The sequence below is a fragment of the Pungitius pungitius genome, chromosome 10 (assembly GCF_949316345.1).
Source record: "Pungitius pungitius chromosome 10, fPunPun2.1, whole genome shotgun sequence".
Classification (NCBI taxonomy): domain Eukaryota; kingdom Metazoa; phylum Chordata; class Actinopteri; order Perciformes; family Gasterosteidae; genus Pungitius; species Pungitius pungitius.
The window spans coordinates 9,273,582-9,285,978 of NC_084909.1; the positions used below are offsets into that span (position 1 = coordinate 9,273,582).

The 12,397-nt window shown below is 42.4% G+C and overlaps 1 protein-coding gene across 3 annotated transcripts in view; it reads right to left on the reverse strand.

Annotated features, from left to right (window-relative positions):
* cps1 (carbamoyl-phosphate synthase 1, mitochondrial) overlaps nucleotides 1-12,397 on the reverse strand; it is a 35,082-nt gene that overhangs the window by 1,655 nt on the left and 21,030 nt on the right. Inside the window, exons 28-37 of one of the 3 annotated variants that reach the window (XM_037489089.2) lie at nucleotides 11,493-11,568; nucleotides 10,460-10,537; nucleotides 8,597-8,704; nucleotides 8,269-8,358; nucleotides 7,803-7,973; nucleotides 3,518-3,592; nucleotides 3,317-3,415; nucleotides 1,351-1,410; nucleotides 1,105-1,217; nucleotides 26-155 (exon numbers count right to left, since the gene is read on the reverse strand). In XM_037489089.2, coding sequence (XP_037344986.2) covers nucleotides 26-155; nucleotides 1,105-1,217; nucleotides 1,351-1,410; nucleotides 3,317-3,415; nucleotides 3,518-3,592; nucleotides 7,803-7,973; nucleotides 8,269-8,358; nucleotides 8,597-8,704; nucleotides 10,460-10,537; nucleotides 11,493-11,568 — 1,000 coding nt within the window. Of the gene's footprint in view, nucleotides 1-25; nucleotides 156-1,104; nucleotides 1,218-1,350; nucleotides 1,411-3,021; nucleotides 3,199-3,316; nucleotides 3,416-3,517; nucleotides 3,593-7,802; nucleotides 7,974-8,268; nucleotides 8,359-8,596; nucleotides 8,705-10,459; nucleotides 10,538-11,492; nucleotides 11,569-12,397 lie in introns of those variants that run through there. The other 2 variants (XR_009957001.1, XR_005121577.2) reach the window with 2 other exon arrangements.

Here is a 12,397-nt window from a genome sequence, read left to right on the forward strand (position 1 = left end):
CACTGCTGGTGTGACACTAACTCACCTGAAAATTGGTAATGAGGGGAACGCTGTGGTCCACGGCCATCCTGCGGATGAGGAAGTTATCGTTCACCAGGCGCGTGTTGTTATTGGGCAAGTTGACCACCAGGTCAATATGACCCTCGCTGACGAGCCTGCGCAAACAAACAGAGTGTCACAGCAGTGAAAATCCAAGATAATACAGTTTCTCAAATCTCAATTGTTTGAATTGATGATTCTATTAAGAATCAAGCCCCACGTCTGCATCGCGTTGCAGAATTTTGTCACTCTGAGCGAGTCGATTGAGTTCTGCAGTACACACAGGGGCGACTGAGTCTCGACTTGTCAGAGCACTAGCTTATCTGCACAGCACAAAAAGGCGCACACACACGCGCACCTGAAAAAGGCCACCAGACAGCATTGAGCTAGGGCTGAAGTCCAAAAGAAAGTGAGGGCATTCAACAGTCACAACAAACGTCATGTTCTACTCTATAAAGAGCTGGCCTCGAATTTACCTGGCACAGCTGATACCTCCAAGCCAGCCGTGTGTGTGTGTGTGTGTGTTGTGGTTTAGAACTATTCAATTCTCCTTACATTCTTTTCTTCACAAGCTTATTTCCAAACAAACTGCCCAGATGGCTTCAGTGTAGCATGATCATGACTTGTTTTTGGACTCATTACCTGCAAATTGCAGCCTGCTACAATCAATCCAACATTTTAACAACTGAAAAGAGACTGGAAGAAATGCATAGTTTTGCATCATGATTGATCTTCAGTTGCTTTTTTAATATTCACACTATTGACTTGACGTCGCTCTGACTTAATCTTTCCTATTCCAGCTTTAATGCTCACTTTGCTAGATCTTTTTTTATTTATTTTTTTATTTTTTTGCATATTCTTAAATGCTATACCCTTAGAAATGAAGGCAGCATCAGGTTAGATATCAGATTTTGATACTATTTAATACTTAAGCACAGCCTCAGGACACCTAAGCAAACCTCGTCCTGGGAGTTTCCCTTCAGCTTGCTCAGTTTTCAATGGAGCCTTGAACCTTTCAAAAGAATTTAAACATCAATCAAGTGTTCAAAATGAATATTTCCCAACCTCTTAATACTGGGCAGACTGGTTTCATCTCCTTTATCAGAGGGCCATGCCACTGGAGTAGCAGGCACATCATTGGCGCACAGCCAGGCGGAAGTAGCTTCGGTAGCAAAGAGCTAAGGGAATAAATCCAGATACATCATGTACAATATTGGAGAGGGCAGAAGCCTATGAAGAAAGATTATCCATCAACTGGAGTTCAAAAATCAAGGAAATAAGATTGAGACGTTCAAGCTTTAAAATATTCACCTTGAATCCTTCCTCTTTCAGCTGGTGGGCTGTAGCCAGGAAATTGGGTCGGAAAGAATGCTGAAAGGGAAGGAAACAGAAAGAAAGTAAGACATGAAATGCAGCATTTCCCTTTAGCTAAATAAACAATATGCTTTCTAAAATTACTGCTGCCTCTAAAAAAAAACAGTGCGATGGTTTGATTGGTTTATTCTGCAGCCTACTGTACAGCGTCTTATGTGACAAGACAGTTTCCAATTCTGACACGGCCTCTGTAATGGTTCCCAAAAAGGTACGGTTGAATAAAAGGCAAACAATAACAATTGGAAAGTTTGACAGACCAAGGCAATGTACGTTTGTTCAGCAGAAGTAGTTTCATCGAATTCCCTCCCGGTAGCAGCGCGCTGCAAGTAATTCCCTACTTGTTAAGCTTTTCTGACTTGAAATAACTGGCTGGGGGAATGGGGAGGTTAAAAGGTGGCTTACATCTGTCAAAACAACAGCTCAGTAAAACATCATTTTCTTTAGTTATAATTTGACAATCAGTTGCTTATTTACGACAGTAGCATTAATTTGGAGTACGGTAGCTCAACAAATGCACGTCCACTATTCACACTCCGTTTAGCTGTGTTTTGCACTCTGCAATCACCTCCGAGCAGCGAGACGCTGCATCGTGATCCCCAGCAAGTTGCTAATTGGTGCTTAGCATTCTGTGGATTTTTGGAGGTTTAGTATTTTTTTTTTTTTACACAGCTGCCTGTTGCTCCTGGAAACAAGGCTGATGAGAACATGGCAATTAGCTGACGCACAAGAAAAATCTAGGATGAGCAGAGTGGGACTGCTGAGTCCGGCAATAATACTGTGTGTTTGTCACTATGTGGGCCCTCTTTTCCCTCCCGCACATGTCCTCTTAACCATCGCAAATATTTTAAAAAAAACACAGAGCAGCTTTAATGTCCTCAACCACTGTATTAGCAGATAATTCTACTTTAATTGCCATGTGTTAAAAGCTACAGTCAAATCCGAAAAATGTGAAGGCTGGATCAAGCCAATTGTGAGAGCTGAATTGGAGCGTTTCTAGGTGAATACTGATAGCAGCGGTACATTGGTCACCAACTACAGAACACATCACATTACTACTTCAGTAGAACCCGCAAATGTGCTTTTAACTTAAATATTCTGCAGTTAGCTACGCATTAGTCAGTTCTCATTTTTTCCAACAGAGTAATATAATACAAAATTAGGAAAACGGCATACTGACAACAGTACAAGAATGTCTCCATTTAAATACATTAAATACAAAAACATTTTGATACCACCTGTGGACTCACCTCAAGCTAAAGTCCAAAGCCAAACAACAAAATGTCAAACATCTGCCTACAAACCCCAAACTACTAGTGGTAAATCACATCTGTGATGCCCTGTGCTGCCCTGGCATATTGTCCTTTAAGTGAACCTATTTCCCAAGAGTACCGATAATACAGCCGAGGGTGCTTGGTTACCGCTGTATGAGTCAGACGTGCTGTCTGGCAACCCGTAATGGCTCCAAAACAACAAAACGTGAGCAATGTGGAGTCAATAAAAAAATCCTGCAAAAAATGATTAGCGCTTGTTTGAATACTAATTACTAAACATTATATTTGGGTAGTTGCTCTTATTAATTTGCACTTGACAGCATCAGGTTATACTTACCCTATGCAATCATACCAAGTTCTGGTGAGATAGAACTGAAAGGCATGTCACCCTGTCTGGGTCCTTCAAGCAGTGCAACTCGAGTGCAGTTGCATGTAGAGCTGTAAGCATCACACGAACCAAGGTGGGATTTGGTGTGGAAGAAACCAAGTAGTGCCACGTTAAGAAGCCGATAGCCTGCAGGTGTATGCCACCTGTTCAGACAGCGCTTTGCATTTGCTGTCTTGTGGGCAGGAGGCCCCAAAAGGAAACACAGACAGCAGGCAAGTGAACTTCCAGATGGCATCGGTCCTACCTGAATCCCAATCAAGATGCCTTTCTCTGGTAGCTTAAAGCCTGTGGAGAGCATAGCCTTCAGGAAGGCAGAATAAATGTTTGGCCCAAAACAAGCTACCTGCAAGAAAACACACACACAAGTTATCTGTTAATACTGAATCTCCAAGTGATACTGAATTCTCCAAATGATATGAAAAACATGTTATTGGGTTGCACTTACTTCTCCAGTGGAGGCCATCTCACAACGAAGCACAGGGTCTGCATCCCTCAGCCGGGGCCAGGAGAACATGGGGGCCTGGTTAAATAAGGGAAAGGGCAGTGATGTGTCTGAATCTGCTTAGAATAATAATAACAACAACGTGATGCCAATAAACCCCTACTTAACATACATTCCAATCACACAGTTAGTTGGGTCAATTCACATGAGAATTGAGTCTTGGACTTTAAAAATGTGTTTTATAGAATAAAAGATCATAATGGTTAACACTGGAAAATTACACAGACGTTTCAGTCAATTAAGTCATTTCACACGTAATTGACATCCATCCATTGCTTCCACATACAAGCAAAATGAAGCTTCCATTGCATTAAAAGGAAGCATAATAAACTCATGTCAAAAGATTTCTGTTTAAAGCCTCATACAAACTAGAAGCATTTTTTTTAAACCAAATATATTATTTTACAGCGTTCAGCAGCGTTTCTGCTTCAGCATACATTGTTGAACGACAGAGCGGTCCGGTAACACAGGGGGTTAAAGAAGTTAAGTGCTACAACTGCTAGTGACGACAGACTTAAAGGAAAATCTGATAAGAGAGGAGCCTCCTCAAAGTGCAGACCCCCGGTCGCTTCAACCGACAGTTTGACGTGCCAACACTGAGGAGAGCGGGTAGGTGGCCCGAGTCAGAGAGCAGCAGCAGGCTGCGCCAGAAGATGAGAGGCAGTTTGCGAGGGGGAAAAAAAGGAGAGAAGTTAGAAACGACAGGGGACAGAGACTGAGGGAGAAAAACATGAAAAGGAAAAATAATAAAAATTACTTGAGATGAGAACGAAATGGAGGGAACAAAAAGAATGAATGTCAGGACGGGATAAACAAACTTAATTAATGGAAGATGAAAAAAGGGCTTTGGGGAAAGAGAATAGAATAAAAAAGGAGGGGGATCAAATTCTACATTTTAAAAGAGGAAATGGGAGGAGGCAATGATTTAGAGAAGCGTGTTGGAACAAAAGAAAACGGCAGTAGTTTTCTTTGAATTGTATTACAGACAAATTAAGAATAGTGGGGTGCCATGTGGAAGGACATTCTTATTTCCCCATTTAAGAGTCGACAACCCCCATTACACCTTGAAGCGAGAGAGGCTTGGTGTTGTGTGACTTGTGTATACGCGCACACACACACGGGCCACTAGGGGGGGATTCATCCTTGAAACGGGCTATCTAATCAGCTGAATGTAATGTTAGCATACTAATGTAAGAAGGGACGAAGAGAAGGGAATGCGGACCGGGTGCCAGCAGCGCTTATCGTGGCTGTGTTCAAAGAGTCAGGAGAAGACGGAGAAATATGCAGAGATAAAACAGAATGTTACCAAGAAATAGAGTAGAGAGAGGGAGAGAAACACCCCCCCCCCCCACACACACACACACACCAGTGAGAGGGAACATATTATAGTGCAATCAGGGAGACCATAAACTATCAAAAAAGACGTGTAGAACCAAATCTGCAACAAAGACATAAAACAAGTGAAAATGTAAACAAGAGCCGTTAGAAAGATGGCCTCCCTTAAACCAGAGGGGATTGCAATGGTCTTAAAATGAGAAACCTTGGTTCAAGCCGGCATGAACAGAATTATGAGAACCTGCGTGTACGTCTCCGGGACCAAATGCATGCGACGGTCACACAACATCCCAGTCTCCATAACCACAACACACATTGAAGACAAACACCACACCGACCACCTTCTACGGAGAGACTTGCGACGCTCCACATCATCAGCCATATTATCTGGGTGTAACAGCTGAGCTGCAGTGGTGAAGGTAATGAAGGAAATGAAGGACACTGTGGCACACTATGGGCCTGGCTACAGGCAAGTGACACTTGTAGGGCTGCAAAGATAGACATTCACACATTAGGAACATTTGTGTTCCCACATATATATTTGCTGATGGTGGATGAAAAATACCTCAAAGTAAGTTCAAGTTAAAAGATCTTGAAGCCGTGGCGTATCAGTGGGGATTACAGTGTAATATATGGATGCAACAGCCAAAGAAATAGAAGAAAAACTGGGATAGCGATCAGAATCAACTTTTCCTTTTTCAGAAAACCACACAACATTGATTGAGTGGGGGACTTTACCATTACCTTCCTGTTGTAAAGTTTGAAAAAAGGCATGTTGGGCATGCATAAAGTCTTGAACGCCGTGGTCAGGGAGACAAAACATGCAGCAGCTGGAGGTTATATTTGTCAGCCAATAAGTGTGCACAAGGGACCCAAACCCGACCACCAAATCCAATGCCTCCTCCTCACATGTCCTCTTCCTCTCACTATAATAAATATCACTGTTATCGTTTCTATGAGTTTTTGTATATGGTACGGACAGAATTAGGCAGTGGGGACTTGTTAGTGAAAAGAAAACAACATGGCCTCAAATGAGGGACTGTCAGAGAGAAAAATGAGACGACAAGAGTGAGCATGAAAGGAAATGAGACATAAATGAAGACGGCCTCTCTGGATAGCAATGACTAATAGCACTGTGGGATGTGATGATACAGTGAGGACCTCTCTGTGAAGCCTGGGGGAAATGTGTCTGTCTCTCACACACACACACACACACACACACACACACACACACACACACACACACACACACACACACACACACACACACACACACACACACACACACACACACACACACACACACACACACACACACACACACACACACACACACACACACACACACACACACACACACACACACACACACACACACACACACACACACACACACACACTTCAGGCTACTAGATACACAACAGAGCATTTCTAGTAGGGGCTGTTGGGGCAGCAATTATGTGTTAAACAGGTAACAAAAATACACTGCTACTACTTCAATAAAAAGGAGTCTTTTATTGTGGCGGGGTTTCAAGCAAGGCCCATATCAGTCAGGGTATGAAGTCTGTATCATAGACTCCAAGTAAACTCTAGAAGTCTTTTAAGCCTTGCGCCTGGAGTATTCAGAGCTCTGATTAATATTCCTCACCGCTGTGCAGACTAGAAATTGAAAACTTTAGGTGGTGGGGAAGCGTGGGGGATTATACCTGCGTGATTGGCTCCAAACTACAGCCATTGTTACAGCAGCTCTGTTGTAATTAGAGGGAGAAATTACTTTGGAAAAAAAATAGCTTTAGAACAGCTGGCAACACGTAAACTCCCTCGTACCCAATCTAAGAAGTAAGAACTACCCCCGCCCTCCCAATCATGCGTAGGTAGAGGGATGGGGCAGTAATTGCAGTCTGTGTTATGTGATCGCATAAAAGCTGTACTAGTGAAACCTGCAGTATCTATTAAGGTATCATACATGTAGGGCTCTTTATAAAAGGAACCTATTGTCCGATCATTGTGGATACACTCGGCTGTCAGAAGTTCAGAGACGTAAGGACGCGTGTTATTGTGATATTCACTTTACCAATCAGCGGCTCCTCTTAAACCAGACCCTTCCACCTGTTATTTTGTGCTTTTCTTGCTTCCTTTACTTTGTCTTTCATAATATAATAATAATGCTGGCTCTTATTAGCGAAATAACTTTTTCAGGTAACTATAATTATGCCATGAATTGACCATGACCAGCCACATGTTGAGATCTGCACACAGGCACTGAGTCATTAGTCTTCTAGTGTGAGGTGGTACACGCTTCAGTCTGGCTCCCCTCCCCTCCCCTCAACATACTCTAGTATTCTTGCTGGCGTGTCTTACAAACTAACAGACTTCACTTCGTTCTAGCCATTATAGAAACAGAAAAAACTATGTGCAAAGTGTCTTAGCTGTGGTTTGGCACCATGTTGTTCATTTTTATGATAAGACTTGTTCTATTGGGTACAGAAATAGGCATTAGGCCTGAAAGGATTCGCCCATTCATCCCACCTGTGAAAGCACAGCTGGTTCCAATTTTAATAAATATTGACATGAGAAAAATAGTTTGAAAGGTCTACTCTAAAAATGCCTTCCGTGATCATTATCCCCCGGTACTCACGACTGCATCCGAGCCCCGCTTGCAATGGTACAAAACACACTTCAAAAGGGCAGCCCATTGTGTGGCATGCTCGCGTTTAAGCCATTAATGGGGAAGGTCCACACTTTTGCATAACATTGTCAACTTATTTTTACTATTACCCCCCCCCATCCCTTCACATTTGGTGCTTTGTAACAACTCGACATTAAAATAACAAATAAAATAAAGAAAAACAATTTTCAGCACACAACAGTTATTCCAGTTTCCCCTTCTCACCTTGATGCCAACGTAGTCGACAGGTATGATCGGTCTCTCCAGAGAGGGCAGGCTGGCCTCATCCAAGGCCTCTGCCACCATCACTTTGGTTGCCACATTGATGAAGTCCACACCGATTGTTTTTGAAACAAAGGGGAAGGAGCGTGATGCGCGCAGATTACACTCGATCACCTAAAAGGTGAAACAACAGTCATTTCAAAAATAGCTATATAACAAAGCCATTAAGGCTAATCAAACACGCATGTCAGCGTAGATGTGTGTAATGCAATGTACGTGCACATTTCCTATCTGTGTCCTGTAGCTGAATCTAAACTAAAGGCAACACCATTGATCATGAAAAACTTTCAACTTTGCAAATCATTCTGAACACAAGCAAATTTCACATTGCGGGTGAATTGCATTTACCGCAACCAGGTGTGAAAATGCTGATCAATCATTTAGTCGTAGCCTGAGAAATATTACCTACCATGACATCATTGCCTTTAACCAGAAATTGAGTGTTAAAGGGCCCCGAAATTTCAAACGCCTGCGCAATTTTCCGTGTGGCAATCTTGACCTAAGAGTGATGAAAAATGAATACACAGATACAATATTTATAAGGCTAGCTAAACAGTTTCATACCATAGCATCTCCATATGCATTTTTTGTTGTTGCATAATGTACATTGTGGTTTAAATGCACACGGCACATTGGGTGAAACTGCTGGTTTTCCTTGCAATATGAACTGGGTCAATAAAAAGCAATAGTATTCTTGGTATGGTTCGAGTGAGAATGCTGAGGAAGACTTAACTGACCTTCTCTAGCGCCCCCTGGCTGATGGACTGGGTGGGCAACATTAGAGTGGCATCTCCCGAGTGTACCCCAGCATCCTCAACGTGCTCGGTGATGGCATGAACCAGAACCTGGAGAGAGGCACACAGTGATCACGGGACGTGCAGATCACATCTTTGATAAGTGCAAGAAATCCCTCCTCGAGGCCAGCTAACTTTTACCGCCTTTGTCCTCTTTCTGATGAGGATCTTTCAGCCTTGGAGCCAGATGGCTCGCTGTCGGTGTCTCCATCAACACATAGTGAGCCAGTGTGCCAACTGTGCGCAATGAGTCGGGTCTGTACTTTGTGATGCTATGCGAGGAACAATGTATGCGGATGTGCGGTGTCAAAAGGACAACTTCCAACATTTCACCCACAGGAAAGGAGATTTGTATCACCGAGCAACTGTGTGCGCGTGTGTTAATGAGCCGCCGTGTCATTAGCTCATTTAAACTGCTGCTAACCACAGCATTCATTAGCGCTCTTCAGATAGAGCCGGTAATTAATACGTATTATCTCTGACTTTCCACCCACACACACACACACACACACACACACACACACACCCCCACACACAGGAATAATGAGGCCTTTTTGGTATTCAATGAATGGACAGCTTGTTAATGTGATACTGAAGATAGAGAAGGGGCTGTATTCAGGGTTAGTAGAGAGAATATCTACCATACAACTCGATTGCCCACTTTTCAAATAACACCCTTGAAATGACTCCCACAGCCTAAACAATAGAACAACTAACGGGCCATTAAGCACAAGTACCTAGGTGGCTCTTTCGACTAAAGCAATTTACAATGCCAAATATTACAGTTACATTTGTTTCCGCAACCATCTTTCTGCTGAGGGGCCGATTGTGTAAAGCTTTAATGTACAGAAGTCATCAGGCGTTTGAGTCCCATTTGTCTGAAGAGTTGAGATAAAATCTAATTTTGCAATTTATTTTCCTGTCCCCCCCGTCCCCCTAAACCTCGACATTAAATGATTTAGCAGATTATCCCCAGACAAAGAAACAGAATGTGTACATAAAAGGCACACGTGCCGCTATATTTAGAGTCACCTGTGGATTTACATTTAACCCTCATTCTAAAATCGATGAAAACCACTACTACCTCTAAAAATCCATGTTTTTGACCAGAAGGTTTCATGGCATAAAATCATTGTTGAGAAGTTTTACCCCATCAACAGAGGAATTTGATGTTGTAATAAGTCTGTGGTCCAACTTAAGTTGACAATTTGAAAGTATGTCCAGTAGATGAGTAACAAAAAGCAGAACTATGTATAAAAAATAAAATCTCTGTTCCATGTAAACAAGATATGAAAAGAGTTTGAATAAAGATCATTTCAATTTACCAACTGAACAAGTTTCACTACTTTTCTTCATTTTAATGTATTCCACTCTCCGATCTGTCTGTGCTGTAATGTCTTTTCAACAAAGATGAATGAGATTATTTCCCCTTTATTCATCTACTGGGCCCAGTATCTGTCCTACCTCTCTGTTTAAAGTGAAGAATTATGGAGGATTGAAAAATGCAAGGCTAAAGAGAAAAAAAACAATGATGTTGTTAAAAATATGGTCAAACAGGTTGTCAATACTAATAAAAGCAGATTACAGATTTTTGTTTTTCAGGCCATTACACAGAACATTATTATGTGAATGATGTACACTCCCAACAAGTCGTATTCCAAATCAAACAAAACTCCCTTGTTTATCTTTGAACACACGTCTCATGCAGAAGTAACAACTGGCACACGTGGTAAACTGGAGCTGCTTGGATAAGGCACAGGATGGCCACACCGACATTAAGGAAAGTAAATGTCAGTAATGTCTCACCTTGCCACTTTTAGCTACGGCATCCACCTCGACCTCCCTGGAACCGCAGATGAACTTGGTGATGACCACTGGATGCTCCTGCAGGAAAGACAGCAGCATGGTTATTCCATCGATGAATAAATATCCAGGCTTAACAAGGGTATGCCCTTTGTGTGCATACCGGTTAGTACCAATTTAGTTGGACTCTATTTAAAATGAATCTAAGAATACAAGTAAACTTTTAATTGCAGGGTATTCATATGAATACAAACAATTGTATTCTGCTCTGCTTCATTTCATTTTTTTTTTTTTTTTTAACAAGTGATTGAAATTATATTTTTGGCTAGTCCAATTTGCTACCTGAACAATCCAACTCTGCCTGTAATGTATTGGACTGTGAACAACAAAACAGAGCAGTAGGAAGCTGCACGACAGGCCTGGCAATGCATCTCCAGCTGCTGTTATTGCCATAGACTTCAAAATAAATACTTTATTTACTGCAGACAATTTGACACCAAATATTAATAATGTCAAACTACATGTCTTGAGTTTATGGTGCGTAAGGCTCCACCACAACGCATTTGAAAAACTTGGGGGTAGAACCAGGCTATATTGATTCAAATGCACTAGGGGCAAAATGTGTATTTCTTCATTTTGAGGGTCTACAGTCCCTTTAACAGCCCATTGTTTGTGCTTAGAATGAGTGTTGTGGGCATGCCTCCACTCCCAGAGAGGGGCCTCGCAGGGGCCAGGCGCCAAAGTCCCCCGCGGGTTCAATGAAGTAGAGACGCACACACTGTGCTTGCCAACAGCCACAACAGCTGGTAGCATCTGTTAATTGAAAGCTGAGGGAGAATCCAACTTGAGAAACAGAGTACGAGCGTGTGTGTGTGTGTGTGTGTGTGTGTGTGTGTGTGTGTGTGTGTGTGTGTGTGGGGTAGAGAGATCGATCGGTTGTCCCTAACCGCTAATGCAATACAATTCGAGATGTCAAGAGGTCGCTCGCGAACGTGCAGGCACGCACACACATACACAGAGTTATCGCCGCGCTCACCTGGGACACCTGAGTGGCCTCCTCCAAGAAGCGCTTCATCTCCCCTTCTCCATACGCAACATTCATCGCAGAGCCACTGGTGAGACGCGAGCGGAAGGGGGAGGGGGGGGGGGGGGGGAGGGGGGAGGAAGAAAAAAAAAAGAGTGAAGGAGGGAGGGGAAAACAATGGGCCACAGGAGAGGAAGCGAGGGAAGCAAACAGGAGAACATACAAGCTTCAAATGATCGTTCAAAACACTCATTATTTCTCCGTTGCATCACTATTACCATCGGGAACGTGGTCTAGAAACAGTCAAATTAAGGAATGAGAGAGGGAGCAAGAGAGAGAACATCTATTTAGGTCGAAAAGCACTCCAGGCTCTTGAAAGCAAGTTCAGAACTTAGTCATTAAAAAAACAATAGATTGCGGCTAGTTCTGCTGGGGTTGTTGTTGTTTCTGATTTTAAAATGCAAGCTGGCTGTCCTGATTGAAAAGGAGAGGTTAAAAGAGAAAGGCCATGGGCTCGGGTCACATATTTAGTCCTCAGCATGTCCCACCCTTGAAATTAATATGGATAGAAGATGCATTTTACATTCAAGCATATCCTGGACTCGATGCCAAGTTTTTAAAATCAAACATTCGATATACATATGTTTTTACTCCATCTGTCCAGCTTACATGAAAGTGCTCTCTGTGTCAATTGTAGGGATGGTTGGTGAACATTTGACATAATCTTGTTTGCTCTAAAATGTATATTACGAGGCCAATTGACAACGAGAAGTAATGACTTTTGGAAATCAGTTGTATCTAGAACAAGAATTATAATTTTTCAAAAAGGTCAACATTTAAAAAGGAACTGCAAACAACAGTGGATGTAGAAGACCGTAGAAATGGGGGTAATCTTTGGTTTAGGTTTGCATTGCTAT